Source organism: Eriocheir sinensis, unplaced genomic scaffold, assembly GCF_024679095.1.
Source record: "Eriocheir sinensis breed Jianghai 21 unplaced genomic scaffold, ASM2467909v1 Scaffold491, whole genome shotgun sequence".
Classification (NCBI taxonomy): Eukaryota; Metazoa; Arthropoda; class Malacostraca; order Decapoda; family Varunidae; genus Eriocheir; species Eriocheir sinensis.
In genome coordinates this window covers 195,001-213,125 of record NW_026111822.1, presented here as the reverse complement: position 1 = coordinate 213,125, position 18,125 = coordinate 195,001, and the positions used below count along the sequence as shown (strand labels likewise).

At 45.6% G+C, this 18,125-nt stretch overlaps 2 protein-coding genes across 3 annotated transcripts in view; one reads left to right on the top strand and one right to left on the bottom strand.

Moving 5' to 3' along the window:
- The window catches only part of LOC126992581 (polypeptide N-acetylgalactosaminyltransferase 14-like), an 81,824-nt gene extending 66,294 nt beyond the window's left edge, over positions 1 to 15,530 (top strand). For both annotated transcript variants that reach the window (XM_050851389.1, XM_050851390.1), the window contains 7 exons: positions 1,472 to 1,556; positions 2,553 to 2,656; positions 3,171 to 3,297; positions 4,419 to 4,511; positions 7,430 to 7,601; positions 10,479 to 10,736; positions 12,532 to 15,530. In XM_050851389.1, coding sequence (XP_050707346.1) covers positions 1,472 to 1,556; positions 2,553 to 2,656; positions 3,171 to 3,297; positions 4,419 to 4,511; positions 7,430 to 7,601; positions 10,479 to 10,736; positions 12,532 to 12,690 — 998 coding nt within the window. In that variant the 3' untranslated portion in view covers positions 12,691 to 15,530. The remainder of the gene's footprint in view (positions 1 to 1,471; positions 1,557 to 2,552; positions 2,657 to 3,170; positions 3,298 to 4,418; positions 4,512 to 7,429; positions 7,602 to 10,478; positions 10,737 to 12,531) is intronic.
- Positions 10,577 to 18,125, bottom strand: part of LOC126992584 (WSCD family member AGAP003962-like) — a 14,912-nt gene continuing 7,363 nt past the window's right edge. The window contains exons 6-7 of the mRNA XM_050851395.1: positions 16,941 to 17,291; positions 10,577 to 10,714 (exon numbers count right to left, since the gene is read on the bottom strand). Coding sequence (XP_050707352.1) covers positions 16,942 to 17,291 — 350 coding nt within the window. The 3' untranslated portion in view covers positions 10,577 to 10,714; position 16,941. The remainder of the gene's footprint in view (positions 10,715 to 16,940; positions 17,292 to 18,125) is intronic.

Below are 18,125 nucleotides of genomic sequence, written 5' to 3'. Positions count from 1 at the left end.
GCCGTCGCTTTCATCAACCGGGAACAACAATTTCATTAACTCGGCATAACGAAATCATTGCTTCTTGGGAGGCTGGCGTGCTCTCTCTCTCTCTCTCCATCTTTAATAATCGGGTTCAAAAGCGAGATATATATATACACGGCTCACTAACGCTGTAATGGGTTGTGTGTGTGTGCGTGTGTGTGTGTGTGTGTGTGTGTGTGTGGGTGTGTGTGTGTGTGTGTGTTGTCAAGTGGTTTGCTGCGGTGCGGGTGGCTGGGCAGAGAAAGAGAGAAAAAATAAATGCCTATACTTACAAAACAATACAGAGCTTTTGATATACACTGAGTTACGTCTATCTTATAAACCTTAAACAGCGATGAGACATAGATTTCTAACTCTCTCTCTCTCTCTCTCTCTCTCTCTCGTAACGGTGAAAGTACAGACGAATACCGCACAATGAAACACAGAAACAAAGGCCGAATTAAGTGAAGGAAGCATTAATCTTCATCATCTCAGATCCATGAAATCCTCAAACCCATTCTCTCTCACATTTTATGACGTTGGGGACATACTTTTTTATCCTCTATCCTTCTGCACTTAATTAACGTAAGCGCACAGGAATATACGATCCATGGCACCATTTTCCGCTGACAAGGCAAGGGGGGTGGGGTGGGGGGTATGAAGGTCCCAGCAGTACCCAGAGATCGACCATGATGAGCCTTGCTATAATCGGAAGGGTACTTGCTGGGGATGACAAACTAGCTCGTGAATTACTTAGACGAGAGACGAGCCAGGTGAAGCAAGGGTGAGGTTAGCTAAGGTAAGGTAAAGTAGGGTAAGGTAAGCTGAGGTAGGGTAGGGCAAGATAAGGTGAAGCTGGGTTAGTGTAAATTAGGTAAAATACGAATAACTGTATACCAAAACGAGAGACGGACAAGCCAGGTGAAGCAAGGTGCGGGGGGGTGTCGAGGCGAAAAATAAGTTGGAAAGTTTCGTTTAGTCGGCGCAACATCTGTGGTCATATGCCGGAGAGAAACAGGAGGGGGAAGGAATTATAGGAGAAGGGAACAGACCCCAGGAGACGGGACACAACCCCCGATTAATACCTGGTACCCATTCACTGCTGGGTGGAGGGCGTAGGGTATCGGAAAAGCCGCCCAAATTTTTCCACTCCGCCCGGGAATCGAACCAGGGCTCTCTCGATTGTGAGCCGAGTGTGCTAACCACTGCATCACGAGGCCCCCGGTGGTGAGGCGAGGTAAGATGAGGCAAGAGAATTTGAGGTCAAGTTAATTTAAATTAGGTAAAAGAATATAATGTGAGGTAATGTTAAGGAAGACATAAGATGAGGAAAGATGAGTCAGGTAAAACGAGGTAATTAAATCTTGAGGCAGGTACAGACCAGGTAGGTAAGGTAAGAGCCGACTTCATAACCAAGGTACTAATGACATCACCTCCCCTTCCTTCCCCTCCCCCCACACACACTCAGGGTTCGACTGGGGGCTGCACTTCCGCTGGGTGCCGCTGACGGAGGAGGAGGCGGGGGCGAGGAGTGACCCGACCTCCGTGTACAGGTGAGAGGGAACAACAGGTAAAATGGGTGGGGGTGGGGAGGAAGGACGGGTAGTGGGTGGGGAAGGGAAACAGAGGCGGCTAGAAGTAGTGGGATGGGAGGTAGTTGAAGGGAGGAAGGGGGTGGAAGGGCGTTGAGGAAAAGGAGAAACAAAGGAAAGGAAAGTCAGTTAACAGTGGAATGGGAGATGTCCTCTTGATCCTCCTTAAGAACTAGAGAACAAGAAGAACAAGAACAGTCTCCAGAGCCAGAGTGAGGAATAACGCAAATGGTCTCAAAAGCCTTCCTTCAACTACCTCTCATCCCACTGCTTCTAACCTTCTCTGTCCTTCCTCCCCATCCCCATGCGGCGCAGCACAACCAGACAGACAGTTTATCCCATACCCAATGAAGGCCAGAGATGAGCTCGTTAAGGATGTCTTTATGGGAAATCCTAAGACGGTCGAGGGAGGCAGCCTAGTATACAGCCACCTCAATGAGCGACACAACGAGTATACTCCTGAAGACCCACCGCACGAGGCAATACAAGGAGACATAGCAACCCAGGATCAAAAGAGTATATACTGGTCTTTGGATCCTGTAGCAACCGATCAAGGGAAGACGCGAGTGTAGTCTTAACCCGGTAGCAGCGACGGGCCAAATTTGTGGCTTTACCGTGTACCAGTTATGGGCCAGATTTTTACCATGATATAAACCCCAAAATAGATGATGCGTAAACTGATCACAAATGCGTTGATACTATATATTATGAAATGGTTTGCGTGAGTGATGATTTTTTCTCATTAATTTGCTTAGAGGGGTCTTTAAGATACATGATCCCCGCACCTACCGTGTTAAGAGCCTGGAGTGAAGGAAATAACACAATCATATCTAGCAGTAAATCCCTTTGACTGACCTGCTTTTGAATGTTGTCTTGACCTTATGCATTGTACTCCTCCTTTTTCTCATCCATTTTCTTCTTCTTCTTCTTCTTCTTCTTCTTCTTCTTCTTCCTCAGGTCTCCGGTCGTCGCGGGCGGCCTCTTCCTCATCGCCCGCGAGTGGTGGGAGGAGCTGGGCAAGTATGACCCCGGCCTGGAGGTGTGGGGGGCGGAGAACCTGGGTAAGTGTGCGTCGAGAGAAGGAGGAGGAGGAGGAGGAGGAAGAGGAGGAGGAGGAGGAGGAAAAAAAGTAGTATAGTGGATGACTGTGATAATAGTGATGATAGTACTATGGTTACGAACGACTACTACTACTACTACTACTACTACTACTACTACTTATACTACTATTACTACTATTACAACTACCACCAAAGATCTTATAAACCTAATCTAACTTAACCCAACTTAAAGCTATTCTAACCTAACCTAACCATTCATAAGATCTTTGCTACTACTACTACTACTACAACTACTACTTATACTACTACTACTACTACTACTATTACAACTACCACCAAAGATCTTATAAACCTAATCTAACTTAACCTAATTTAACCCAACTTAAAGCTATTCAAACCTAACCTAACCTAACCATTCATAAGATCTTTGCTACTACTACTACTACTACTACTACTATTACTACTACTACTACTACTACTACTCTCCCCTCTCCTCCCACCACCACCGCCACAGAGATGTCCCTGAAGGCGTGGCAGTGCGGGGGCGTGGTGGAGGTAGCGCCCTGCAGTCGAGTGGGCCACGTTTTCCGCCGCCGACACCCTTACACCTTCCCCGACGGCAACGCGAACACATACCTCAGGTGAGCGCCGGGGGGAGGAGAGGGTGGGGGGGGGGGCGGAGGGTAGGTGCGGAGACAGGTAAGGGAAGGGAAGGGACACAAGAAAGTAAACTGGAGGGAGCGAAGAGTGGTAGAGAGACGGAGGTAACAGGAAGAGGGAAATATTGATAGGCAGGAGGGAAGGAAGGAAAGAAAAGGAAAGGAAAGGAAAGGAAAGGAAAGGAACGGAAAGGAAAGGGAAGGGAAGGGAAGGGAAGGGAAGGGAAGGAAAGGAAAGGAAAGGGAAAGGTGAAGGTAGACATAGGAAAGAAATGAGTGATAATGAGACTGAGATAAGAGGAAGATAGATTGATAAAATTAGTGATAGAAAGGAAGGAGACAAAACCGAATGAACGACAATGAAGAGGGGAAGAGGGAGAGAAAGATAAATAAAATGAAAAGGAAAGAGATATAAAGAAAAAAATGATAAGATCTTGAAAGGAAAGAGACTGAAGGAGGAAACAGAAACACAGAGAAGAAGGAAAAGGAGATACGCAAAGGAGGGAAGATGAGAGATGGAGACGGAAAAAGGAAGGTAGGCGAATGAAATGGAACAAAAGTGGAAGACGGAGAAAGGAAGAATGTAGGAAGGGGAGGGTGGAAGAAGATATGAATGACTGAACGAATGAGAGAAATGACGAAGGAGAAGAAAAAAAAGAAGAGGAACAGAACCAACGCTAATGAGTCGGGGAACTGAAAGGCAAATCAGGAAAAGGGAAAGACAGAAAAGGTCGAAGATGGAGATGAAGGAAAAGGAAGAAAATTTACAGTGAAGAAAAAATAAACTAGGAACGAAGGAAAATGATAAAGATAAAATAAATGAGTAAGGATGAAGCAAGAAAGAGGAAGAGTGAATTTGAGAGATGAAGACGAAATGAAAGTGAGAAAGGAAAAATAAATGAATGAATGACAGGAAAAGAAAAAAAATACAGAGGACAGAAATTAAAAAAAAACTACAAAAAATAAACTAAAATATGGAAAAACTTACATAAACAAAAAAAGAAATGAAGTGCAAGGAGAAAAATAAGCAATTCTCTCTATCCATCTCTCAGTCAGTCAGTCAATCTATCTATCTATTTTTCTATCTATCTATCTATTCACAGGAACTCCAGACGCGTAGCCGAAGTGTGGCTGGACGAATTCTCTCACTACTTCTACGAGACGAGACCCAGCGCCCTGCAACAACCCTATGGCGAGTCTGTGTCCCGTCCGCTTGGCCTAACAATGCCCATATCACTGTAACTTTGTATGACCTGAAATTTATAGTGATCTGTGCGAGAGGAGTGACAATGAAAAGGCTAGATGATGATGATGATTGTGATGATGTTGATGGTGATTGTGTGTGTGTGTATGAGGGGAGGGGGAAGGGGGTAGGTTATTTTTTTCTAGTTAATGATATGCATGATTTCAAGACACCCACACCTACCCACACCCACCCACACACACATTAGAAGATTCCAGTTCACTTGCCCTGATATAATTCTCCAGTCTCTCCTAATTAAATCACTTACGCCCTTGAACATATACTCCGGCTTAACCTTAAACAGATAAGCAGTACAATCTTAAAATAGTAACACACTTTAAACAGTTTAGCGCCTTAATTAAACAAACCAAGTTCACTTTAGACACCAAAATAAGAAGTTCAAGAATAATAAAAAATAAATAAATAAGTAAATAAAGGTAACAATGTGCCCTTCTCTCTCTTTCTCTCCCTTTTCCCCACTTTTTCTCTCCCTTCTCGTTCTCTCCTCTCCCTTTCTTCCTTTTCCTTCTCTTTCTCTCCCCTCTTCCCTTTCCCCTCTCTTTTCCTTCTCCCTTTTTCCCCTCTCTCCTTCCTCCCTCTTACCCTTTTTCTCTCCTCTCTCCCCTTTTCCCCTCCGTTTCTCTCCCTTCTTTATTTCCCCTCTCTCCCCCTTCTCTCTCTTCCCCTCTCTCTCTCCTTTTTCCCTCTTCCCCTCTTTCTCTCCTCTCTCTCCTTCTTCCACCTTTTCTCTCTTCTCTCTCCCTCTTCCACCTTTTCTCTCCTCTCTCTCCCTCTTCCACCTTTTCTCTCCTCTCTCTCCTTCTTCCACCTTTTCTCTCTTCTCTCTCCCTCTTCCACCTTTTCTCTCCTCTCTCTCCCTCTTCCCCTCGCTCTCTCCTCTCCATTTTCCCCTCTCATTTCGGGGAAGAACTATTTTTTTTAACAGAACAGCGCCTCGCGGACATTAAATTTATTCTTTTTTGTTTAGTCACTCCATTAACCATTCTCCCTAACCGTAAAGAAAGAAAAAGAAAAAAAAGATGGTAGACACTAAAAGAAAAGAGGAGGAATTTAAATAGGGTGAGAAAGGAAAGGATAAACAGGGGACAGAAGAAAACGTGATTAAATGAATAAAATAAAGCGAGGAATACTTAGATAAATGAACATATATAGATAGATAGATAGATAGATAGATAGATAATATTATCCTACACACTTAGATAAATGAACATATATATATAGATAGACATATAGATAGATAGATAGATAATATTATCCAACACCCAACACTCTACTATTAATATAAAACTGGTCTTTCATTACTAAGTTTATATTGCAAGTCTCTCTCTCTCTCTCTCTCTCTCTCTCTCTCTCTCTCTCTCTCTCTCTCTCTCTCAAGCTGTCGTGTGCGCTAAATTAGGCAACTTCTGATATCTCTCTTGCAAGGTATATAATAATTGGCCTGTAGTTATATATTTTTTTTCTTTTCCTTTTTCTTCGTCCTGCTTCGCCTCTCTTTCAAAAGTTTCATCAGGTTTCATTTTTAGGAGCATTTTCCCGTTTCCCGGCGCCGAACTCATAAAATTGTAGGTTTTAAGTTTTCGTAACCTGTGTGTGTGTGTGTGTGTGTGTGTGTGTGTGTGTGTGTGCGTGTGTGTGCTCTTTCACATCCCTTTCCTTTTTCTTCCCTTCTTTTTCCTTCATCCTTTTCCATTCCTTTCCTGACCTTTTCTTTCCATTCCTTCCTTTCCTCTCCTCTTGTTTTCTTTTCCCTTCCTTTCCTTTCCATTCCCTTTCTTTCCGCGCCTTGCCTTCCCTTATTTCTTTTCTTTTCCTTCCGTTCCCTTCTCTCATTTTTCCTTTTCCTCTTTTCCTTTACCTTCCCTTCGATTATTCTTCATTCCCTCCCCGTTCTTCCCTTCTTCTCTCTTTCCTTTCTTTCTTTCCCTTCTTTCCTTTTCTTTTTTCTTTTCCTTTCCCTTCCCTTCTTTTCCTTTCCCTAACCTTCCTTTCCTTTCCCTAACCTTCCTTTCCTTTCCCGTCCCTTCTTTTCCTTTCCATTCCTTTCCTTTCCCGTCCCTAACGTCTTCGCAGCAACCTTCTCGGCCCTACGCATTAATCCCATAACTTCAAAGTCTTCGAGAGGATGAAAACAAACAGTAAGAGAGAGTACACACACACACACACACACACACACACACACACACACACACACACACACACACACACACACAGTACATTAAGCCGTGTACCAAGTTCTTACTTTAATATTTCTCTCAAGTTCTTTACAAACCCTCTAGTCGTGTATACGTGTGTGTGTGTGTGTGTGTGTGTGTGTGTGTGTGTGTGTGTGAATAGATGATAAGCAACTCTCTCTCTCTCTCTATCTATCTATCTAACTATTTCTCCCTCACTCTACCTGTACCCACACATAATAATAAACATTCCCCCAGTCGTGTCAAATGCTGAAGTAGTTGCAATGTACAAACCAATACTCTCGACACACTCTCCTCTTTCCATCACTATAAGTTTATTTCAGTCTCCTATCGTCCTACGCTCTCCGAGTATACCTTTGTAGCGAAGTTCTTAGGTACACATGAACAAGAGTATCAATTTGGATAGGTAGATTCATTGACTGATGTTATTTGTATCCCCAGAAGTAGTAGTAGTAGTAGTAGTAGTAGTAGTAACAGTCATGTAAACAGATATATGAATGCGTTTGAACAGGCTTTTATCAGTGCAAATTATGTGAGTATGTGTGCATGAATGTATGTATGTATGTATGTATGTATGTATGTATGTATGAGAGAAGGTGTATATCTATAAGTAAAAACTCCTCTCGCCCGAAATCTCACCTCCCCTCCTCCTCAGCGTGGGCGGCCGGCGAGCACTGCGGGACAAGCTGGGGTGCCGGGGCTTCGGGTGGTACCTCAAACACGTCTACCCCGACCTGGGGGCGCCATCCAAACACGACCTCGCTTACGGGCAACTCCGGCAGCGCAACTTGTGTCTTCAGGGCCCCGAGCCGACCCGCGGATACAAGGTAGGGAGGTTGAGGACGGTGGGTGGAATGGTAGACTTTTGGGTTCACTGGGGGCGTGGAACTCTGGGTAGAACGATAGACGGCTTTGGGAGTAGGGGGCATCTGGAGGCTTGCTAGAGGGACTGACAGTAAAGGGACGCGAGTCGAGACATGGATAGGGAAATGAACGGGGTGGTGATGCTTGATAGGATGAGGCAGAGTTGGAAGACAAAAGATAATGTGAAATTTTGCCGGAAGAACCCTGGGTAGTCACTGAGGAAAGTATGACTCAGAGGGGACTAGTTTGTGGCGCGGAGGGATTGATGCTCTTCTTTCTTGGTTCGTTTCCGTGACAGGGGTGCATTTTGATTTCGTTTCTCTTGCATATAGGAAATAATTATAAGTTTTTGATCCCTGACTTATCTATTTACATATTCGCTCATCTATTTACCTATATGAAACGAAACTAACGCCAATGTCTATCCTCGTTTTCCCCCTTAGCATCGATGTACCCCAAGCAACTCTAATCTCATGTTCTCACTAAGAGCGGTCCGATTACATTCACCATCCCGTTCTTTTCCTCCCTTCAAAGTCTCATCCCCCAGAGTGAAGGGTTATTAGGAGGATGAATGCAATTAATTCACGGAGAGTGTATTGATAAAAGAAATGGGAGACTTAAGGATGTGAAGGCCATTAGTGTTATGAGCGAAGCAGTGAAACGAAGCGACTGGAGCACGGGGCGAGCCATCAAACCCCGCGCCGTGCAAGATGACGTCACTAATCATGCCCCCTTCTCCTTCTTCTCTCTTTCTCTTCTCCTTTACCTTCCTCCTCCTCTTCCTTCTTTACCTTGTTCTCTCTTTTCTCTTCTCCTTTACCCTTCCCCATCTTCTTTTCCTTTTTCTCTGTTTTATCTTCTCCTTTATCCTCTCCCTCCTCCTTCTCCTCCGCTTCTTTCTTCTTCTCTTTCCTTCTCTTCTCCTTTACCTTCTCCTCTTCCTTCCTTTTCTTCTCCTCCTCCTCCTCCTTCGTATTGGTTCTGGTTTCTCTCTTCCTTCTTCCTCTCCTTCTCGTTCTTCTCCGTTTCAGGCTGACTCGATTCATCTCTCTCTCTCTCTCTCTCTCTCTCTCTCTCTCTCTCTCTCTCTCTCTCTCTCTGTACACCTCGCCCTGACTTTATTGCTTCGTCTTGCCGCTCATTGATCCTCCTCCTCCTCCTCCTCCTCCTCTTCCTCCTCCTCCTCTTTCTGATCGTCGCTTCACACTCAATCTCCCTCGAGGCACAGAATCTTTACCGCCTAACAGTCGCGCCGCGCGTCAAAAAGTTCCACTCCAGAGTTCCCTGAAGCGGAATCAAACCCTGTGAGTGAGTGAGACTGGCGGTGTGTTGCGGGGTGTTGAGGCGAGTCTGAAAGAGATCGAAGCCCCTGCCCTCCCCTTTTTTTAAGCGGTACGACCCAACTAACTTCGCTGCGTTGCACTGTTGAGTTTGTTGCTTTATTACTTTTTGGGGGTATGAAATAGAAAAGAGAAATGTTGTTTGTTTTTAGGTTAATAGTTAGGGCAGTGGTGAAGTTTCTGGGGTATTCAGTCGTCTTTTGTTTTTTCATATATTGCGTTCACCTTCACTGTGGCAAAATGGATAGGTGGAGGGTTTTGAGAGGCTGTGAGACTAGTTAACTATTCACGTAGTCGCTCCATGATCACTGTCCACAATTACTGCTTATTGATCACTAATTTGAAAGGCCGTAACTGAAATGTCTTACTAAAAACTGGAAACTTATATTCACAACACACACACACACACACACACACACACACACACACACACACACACACACAGGTAAAGCCACGCATACAATAGGGTGATTCAAATGGGAAGATAGGTAAAGAAAGACATAAAAGACACAGATTTTTTTTTTTTTACAGCAAAGGAGACAGCTCAAGGGCACACACAAAAAAGGAAACAATAATAAAAAAAGCCTGCTACTCGCAAATAAAAGACAGACAGATAAAAGACACAGAGAAAGGACAGTTTTTTTTTTACAGCAAAGGAGACAGCTCAAGGGCACACACAAAAAAGGAAACAATAATAAAAAAAGCCTGCTACTCGCAAATAAAAGACAGACAGATAAAAGACACAGATAAAAGACAGATTTTTTTTTACAGCAAAGGAGACAGCACAAGGGCACACAAAAAAGGAAACAATGATAAAAAAAGCCCGCTACTCGCAAATAAAAGACAGACAGATAAAAGACACAGATAAAAGACAGATTTTTTTTTTATACAACAAAGGAGACAGCTCAAGGGCACACACAAAAAAGGAAACAATGATAAAAAAAAGCCCGCTACTCGCAAATAAAAGACAGACAGATAAAAGACACAGATAAAAGAGATTTTTTTTTTACAACAAAGGAGACAGCTCAAGGGCACACAAAAAAGGAAACAATGATAAAAAAAAAGCCCGCTACTCGCAAATAAAAGACAGACAGATAAAAGACACAGATAAAAGAGATTTTTTTTTTACAACAAAGGAGACAGCACAAGGGCACACAAAAAAGGAAACAATGATAAAAAAAAAGCCCGCTACTCGCAAATAAAAGACAGACAGATAAAAGACACAGATAAAAGACACAGATTTTTTTTTTTTTATACAACAAAGGAGACAGCTCAAGGGCACACAAAAAAAGGAAACAATAATAAAAAAAAAGCCCGCTAGTTGCTCCTCCTGTAAAGAATCCGAGGTGGTGGCCGAAATGGGGGTCAATTACGGGAGGAGAGGTGTCCCCATACCTTCCTCTTGAAAGAGTTCACGTCGTAGGCAGGGGGAAATACAGATGAAGGAGGAAATGACCACGTTACGTAACTATCCGCTAACACTCACTCACCTCGTTGCAGAAGGCGCAGAAGAGGCCTCATCAGGTGGAGGGTCAGGCGCACCAAAGCTCGGGAGGGGAGGTAGCGGCGGCGGCGGCGGCGGCGGGGCAGGCGATGGGGACGGTGGTGACGGTGCGGGAGTGTGCGTCAAGCGAGGCGTTGACGCAGCGTTGGGGGCTGACGCAGGAGGGGGCGGTGACGCAGGGGGAGCGGTGTCTCGCCTTGCTGAGCCCCGACACTCGAGTCTTCCTGCAGCCCTGCGCGGCGGGACCAAAACAGGTGAGTCGGGAGGTGAAGACTGAGGGCAGCGTTGCCAAATTGTCGTACTTTGAACATTGCATTTATCATTTTTAGGCTCCAAGACTGTTGTAACCACACAAATAACGATAGAAAGTTAAAGTTAGCGTTAAAACTGTTAAATATTTATGGGTTTCGTTCGTTTTTGCGATGGTCGTCGGTCAGAAACTACAAAAATGGAATGCGCTGAGTACGATACTTTGGCAACGCTGACTCTGAGGGTTTGGAGCTTGGAGGGAGTCGAACTGAGGAAGGAGAGAGAGCAGGATGGGTGAGGAGGAAACATGTGAGTGGAGGCAGGAAGCATGGAGGGAAACTGGAGGAAAAAGGAAGAGAGTAGGAGGCATGGAGGGAAACTGGAGGAAAGAGAAAGAGAGCAGGAGGCATGGAGGGAAACTGGAGGAAAAAGGAAGAGAGTAGGAGGCATGGAGGGAAACTGGAGGAAAGAGAGAGCAGGAGGCATGGAGGGAAACTGGAGGAAAGAGAAAGAGAGCAGGAGGCATGGAGGGAAACTGGAGGAAAGAGAAAGAGAGTAGGAGGCATGGAGGGAAACTGGAGGAAAGAGAAAGAGAGCAGGGGGAAGGTAGAGGTCCAGGGAGATTGATGAAAAGAGAGGCATGAGGTAACAGTAATGATTGAAGGAAATTGAACGGAAGAGGAAAAAGCTGGATAAAAGTAGAGAATAAAAGACGTAAGGAGGAGCAGGAGGCAGAAAGAGGGAGGAAAGAGTAGGAGAAGAAAGATAGAGGACAATGGGGGGGAGGTAGAGTCGGGGAGGTGGGGGGGGTGGGGGGCAGGAGACAGGAGTTATGATATGATGAAAGGGAAGCTGGAGGAAAGAGAGAAAAAAAAGAGGAATGGTAGAAGATAAGATGATGTGTGTGTGTGTGGGGGGGGGGGGGAGGGGGGGGGGTTAGAACGGGAGAAGACGAGGCAAAATGCAATGTAGGAAAACGGGAGGTAGGAGGGAAGGTCTAAGCTTGCACCGTTGCCAGATTATCGTACTCAGAGCCTCGTATTTACCGGTTTCTGAGTCATAGCTATTGCCCAGAAGCACCAATAATTAACCATCTCAACGATAACTATATATGAAGGCAGTTATGGAGTCGAGGAAGCAGTTTTGGGGTCGGAAATCCGCAAACATAGGAGGCTGAGTACGACAGTCTGGCAGTGTTAGTCTAAGGGTTGTATTTTGAAACACTTCGCCGCCCAAGTTCACATGATTGACAAGGCTTTCGTATAACTTGAGGGGATTTCCAGGAGTAGTTTCATGACCCTTATGATAGTTTGACCCTTCCTCAGTAGCATGAGCCTAAATAAACACTCACAAGAACCCGATTGATCCCCTCTTTGACCTTTAGAAATAGTTGATGCGAGAAGCGAAGGGTCTTATAATGCCGGCCTAACGGAAATATAGAAAGAGCAGGAAGTCGTTTGGGGAGGGAACGGAGACAGGTAAACAGCGAGGGTAAGGAAGGGACGCCGACGGAGCTCAGGTGAATGACAGGTCAATATGGGAAAGGGAGGTAGTTGATAACACGGTCTAGGGGCTGTAAAGGTGAAGATTATATAAGAATGATAAGTGTGGGACGTGTCTGTAATAGATTGAAGGCTATGATGATGATGATGATGATAATAAAGAGGAGGAGGAGGGAAGAAGAGAAGGAGGAGGAAGTGAAAAATGATGACAAAAAAATGAAAATATGAATAACACAAAAAATATAACAATAATGCTAATAGTGTGTGTGTGTGTGTGTGTGTGTGTGTGTCCCGGCAGAGGTGGCAGCGGCAGGGGCGTCGGCTGCAGCACGTCGCCTCGTCCCTCTGCCTCGACTCCGCCAGTGCCCGCGACGCCTTGGCCCTACCCTGCCGCGACGCCCTCTACTCACAGCAATGGGACTTCTCCGTGGAGCTGCAGGCCCTTCCTACCCTGTAATAACCCCCTGCCCCTTCATATACCCTACCCTAAGTAACCCCTGCCCCTTCAATGCCCTACCCTAAGTAACCCCTGCCCCTTCATTGCCCTACCCTAAGTAACCCCTGCCCCTTCAATGCCCTACCCTAAGTAACCCCTGCCCCTTCAATGCCCCACCCTGTAATGTGACCTCTGTCCCTTCATATGCCCCCCTTTGTAATGTGACCCTGCCCCTTCAAATAACCCGCTCCCGCGCCTTCATATGCCCTACCTGTAATACGACCCTTGGCCCTTCAATGCCCTACCCTGTAATAAAACCCTATCATCATCCCCTGTTACCCCAGTCGTATAATGAACCTTGTGCCCATCCCTTGCTCTCCCCATCCCCTGTCTTCCTCTCCACCCTGTAATGATCCCTGCTGCTGTTCTCAGTGTCTTCCTATCCATCTTGTTCTAATGCTCGTGTACCTACTAACAGCCCGTCGTAACTTTCTTTCGTTTTTCATCTCTCATACTAATCGACGAAGCCTTCACCATTACATCTGTCACGTCACACTCACTCATTTCATCCATTTCACCCGTCACCTCTACATCCCCCCACCTCTCACTCACCCATTCCCTCTCTTTTACTCTTTATCTACGTCTGTCGTCATCCACGTTCCCATTGTATCCCTATTCCCTTTCACCTCAACAAATGTCACAACCCACACTCCCTTTCCATTCCTTTCACTCTTCACCTCACCCGTCATCCACACGCCACTTCCATCCTCCGTACATCGAGACAGTCACTCAGTTAACGCGATGTCCTGCTACCCTATCAAGTCCGACGCGTCAGCCATGTTTAGGGTTTGACCGGTTGTACTATTGTGTTATCCTTCACTATGTTGTTATCACGCCGTCATCCTCAAGCCTACCTATACGTAATCTGTTGTTATTGTTGTTATTACTCATGTCATCAGTCTTCATATACTCTGTCATTGTGCATTGTGTTATCAGGGACGTGTTCCAAGCTCCACACGTCTATTATGTACGAGATGATTGTCAGGTTGTAGCAGTCACCGCTCAAGTAGCAGTCACCGCTCAAATTTCGTGTTCCTTCCCCTCAGTGACAATAAGAAAATGGGGCGTTGCAGCATAGACTCTATGTTGCAACGCCCCATTTTCTTATTGTCACTGAGGGGAAGGAACACGAAATTTGAGCGGTGACTGCTACAAGGTCTTGCCAACTCAAAAAAAAAAAAAAAAAAAAATGGCAGCATCTGATTTGTTTTTACCTTTCGTTAATTAAATTTCACATACTTCAGTTATATCTTAATTTTTCTAGATCCAAATTTATGTCACTATTACTAACAGGGAAAAGTAGTGTGTTGGATGAAGCCATTAACCCTTAACCCACATGACTGCGGATTTCCTAGCAGAAGACATCACCAAGCTACAGGAATGGAACAAAAAGTGGCTGCTACAATTCAATGAAGAAAAATGTTAAGTCATGCATCTTGGCAGGGTATATCCAGCATGCCAATACCACATGGGAAACACCTGGGAGTATATGTTACCAGGCTACCAATGAAGGCCAAATCCGTGCCAATCGCAGCGGATGGGTTAAAAGTGGTTCACAGAGAGCTCATAAGGACGGGGATCTGGCTGCCTGATGTTGTTGGAGTGGATTTCAAGGCAAAGAATTGACTAAGAAAAGGAGAGCTTGCGATACGGGCGTCAGCAACGTTGCCAAAATATCGTACTCTGTCTCCTATATTTACAGATTTCCGACCCCTAAACTGTCTCCTGGGTCCAAATAACGAGATAAATTCATAGTTATCGCTAAAATAGTTAATTCCTGATGTTTCCTGGCAATAGTTATGCGTCAGAAACCGGTAAATACTACGCTCTGAGTACGACAATCTGGCAACGGTGGGCGTCAGTCACTATGGCCCAGTTCCACAGTTCCCCATGATGGGTTAGTAAGCTCCCAAACCAATACCAGAAGCTTCGAAATTTCCATGTATAGTGTCTGGTGTTTATATTTAAGTTCACAAATTTGATGAAACTATACAGGAAAAGTCTTGTGTATTTAGTGTGGCATCGAAGACCTCACCGTTTTGGATTGTATGGGATTCTATAGTTTGGTTCGGGCTGTTACGAAGACACTGTGTTGGACTGTGAAATCGGCTCTATGTCATTCCGCTTCACTCGTCACTCCCCGGGTATTCTTATCACAGGTATAATTCCCTCATATACAATTGTCACCACATAAAACTGAGTCATCCCTACCGCCGGACTACCGACATTGTGGTTCCGATATGAGTCTTCCAGTCATCCATCTCCATTGTGTCCATCCATCGTATCCATTGTATTGTTTTGTTACCACGCAGAGTTGTCAATATATATTACTTTCCCTTCTGTTGCCGCTTGTGATATCCGCCTCTTCAACAGCCCTTCAGCTCCTCTACTTAATACCACGCAATGTCTCTGTCATGATCCAGAAGAACAAGCAGAGGATGACAACAGCAGCACAGTTAATTAATAGTGACCCCAATCAGAGGCAAATACCGGGTGGAGATATGGAGACAAGAACTGTAAATATGATAGGAGAGGGAAGGAAAGCAGTTGGTCAGATATACTTCTTCTGGGTACCGACATCTCACTGTGTTGTGCTGTAGCCTTGCAATCATTCCCCCCCGTTTGTTACTGTCCAAAAATGCTCCTCACTCAGATCCAAGGTTGTCACTCTCGCTCGCCCTGTCACCTGTCATCTGCCATCGTCACCTGTCCCGTCCTGCCGCTGCATCGAGAGTTTGTTAATTGTGTACCTAAGTCATCATGTCACCACTGAGTTTCATCGCCAATAAAGATGAAGAAGAGATTGTAGTTTGAAAGTTCTCATACTCTTAAGTATAGAAGAAAGAACAAGGCCTTAATGAATATAAGAATGCGACCACAATGAAGTAAAGAAGAAAGAATAAGAAGAAAAATATTTTGGATGAAAAGGCAAAATAAAATAGGATAAAATGGGTAATAGAGAACGAGAGCACATTTATTATCTCTCTCTCTCTCTCTCTCTCTCTCTCTCTCTCTCTCTCTCTCTCTCTCTCTCTCTCTCTCTCTCTCTCTCTCTCTCGGGCCCGTTTCTCCTAATGATACTAAGGGATAAATCTTGAAGAAAAAAGAACTATCATGGCTTCTTCCTTCGATGTACCACCCAATTCTTGCATTACTCGCAGGCTGAGGGTCCAAGGTAACAACAGGCCGCAAAAGATTAGCAAGGGATTCCGCTAACGGGAGAGGTAGGAGGCAATTAACGTAAGAATAATTTGTACCGCTGAGTTTTTTTTTAGTTTGTCATCTATGTCTTCCTTTACTAGCGAGTCGAGGGTCCTAGCCCACTGGCCCACTGATATAATGCCAAAGGAAGCAAGTAAGCCACGTTCATGGGACGGAGAAAAGGCAAACGTAAAAGGAATAGCTATCAATTTTTCCTTTAGTCTCGCGTTAAATTCCTCCCTTGTGGCGTCAGAGAAAATGCTTGAAGTTAAAGTAATCGAGGACTACATTATTTGGGAAGCGCACTGTGAGACACTCGTATACCATTGCTATGTTCGTAACACAATCTTTATCGTCATCACCCGTCACTAATCCACTGTGAAAGATAAAGCCTTTTCCAGCGTTCTCAACTGCTGTCTGACAAAGTTACAGAAAGTACAAAACTAACTTAAAACAAAAACAAGAAAATTGCAATACCACTACTACCACCAAGTCCACCAATGTCTTCCACCCCATAACACATAACATGCAAGACGACGGAACATAACACAGCACTACCACCTCCATCGCCAATACAACCATCAACTTTTCCTTTAGTCTCGCGTTAAACTCCTCCTTGTGGCGTCAGAGAAAATGCTTGAAGTTAAAATGAGCGAGGACTACATTGTTTGGGAGTACAGGGCGAGACACTTGTATACCACTGCTACCCCAGCCCAGCACACGTCACTATTCACCCTCCGTCCTAACACAACACATTAGAAGACGAGGGAACACAGCATCACAACACAACACAGCACCACCGCCTCCACCATGACCATCACACCCCACTGTTCACTCTCCTTCACAGCATAACACAACACAACACACAAAAAGATGACGAACACGCAACACACAAGAAGTCGACGGAACAAAACACACCACAACACAATAACGCTACCACCTCCACCACCACTGCAACCACCACACACCAACACCATCACTAAACAACACAAAAACAACGCAGCACTGACCTTAGTTGTGGTAGCGGCTGTAGTCTGGAAGGCCGCGAAGTCCCCGCCGCCGAGCCAGCCTGTCAACCGCCTTCACCGCCGCCTGCAGCGCCTTCATCTCTCGAGAGGTGTAGGGCAGGTCTGGCCTCTGAGCGCCGCGAGCCACGCCCTCCAGATGGCGCTCAAGGCAGGCCTGACGGCGCGGCGAGGGAGTGGCGTGCCCGAGAAAGGTTAGCAGTTCCTGAAGGTGCAGCAGCGGCGCCTCCCTCAGCAGCTCGTAGTGGAGGAGGTGGAGGCGTGTGGCATTGGTGAGGGCAAACATGTAGGTCCTGCGCCATTTAGCAAGCTTGTCCCGCACGAACCTGTGGAACCCTGAAGGGATAGAGGGGTCAAGGGATGGAGGGGTTAAGGGGGAGAGAGGATGGTAAGGGGAAGGGAGGAGGTGAGAGGAAGAGAGGGTAGAGAAAGGTAGAGAAGGGAAGAGATTGGAAAGATGAAGGGAGGGTGGTGAGTGATGAAGGGAAGGGAGTTGTTTACGAGGAGAAAAGGTGTTGAGGAGGAGAGGATGATGATGGGAAGGAAGGGCAGTGACTGGTTAGGAGAAAGGAGGTGTTGAAGGGAAGAGAGGATGGTAAGTGGAAGTTAAGGGGAGACTGTTGAGGGGAAGGGTGGGCATTCATAGACATTCGACAAGCTGAAGAGAAGGGAGAATGTTGAGGAAAAGAGAAGATGGTGAGAGGAATATAGGCTGGGGAGAGAAAGAGAGGTAGTGAGGGGAAGGGAGGATGTTGAGGAAATGAGATGCGAGATGAAACAGGCTGGGGAGAGGAAGAGAGGTAGTGAGGGGAAGGGAGGATAGTGACTGTTAAGGAGAAAGGATGATGTTCATATGCGCCAAAACAGGTTGCAGGGGAAGGAATGGCGTTGATGAGCAGGTTGATGACAAACTGAAGAAGAGGAAGAGCATGTGAGTGTAAATTAGTGGAAGCCTGAGGAGTTGGGTATTAAGGGGCGTCTGTAGGCTTGTGATGAGCGATGATGGGAAGGGGTGTGTTCAGGCTTGTGATGAGCGATGATGGGAAGGAGCGTGTCCAAGCTTGTGATGGCAGGTGATGCAAAGGGCGTGCGTGTGACGTCTTCAATGGACTGCTTGTAAGGCGAGGTTATAGGACTCTTCAGGGCGGGTTGTGTGTGACTTGTGAGTGA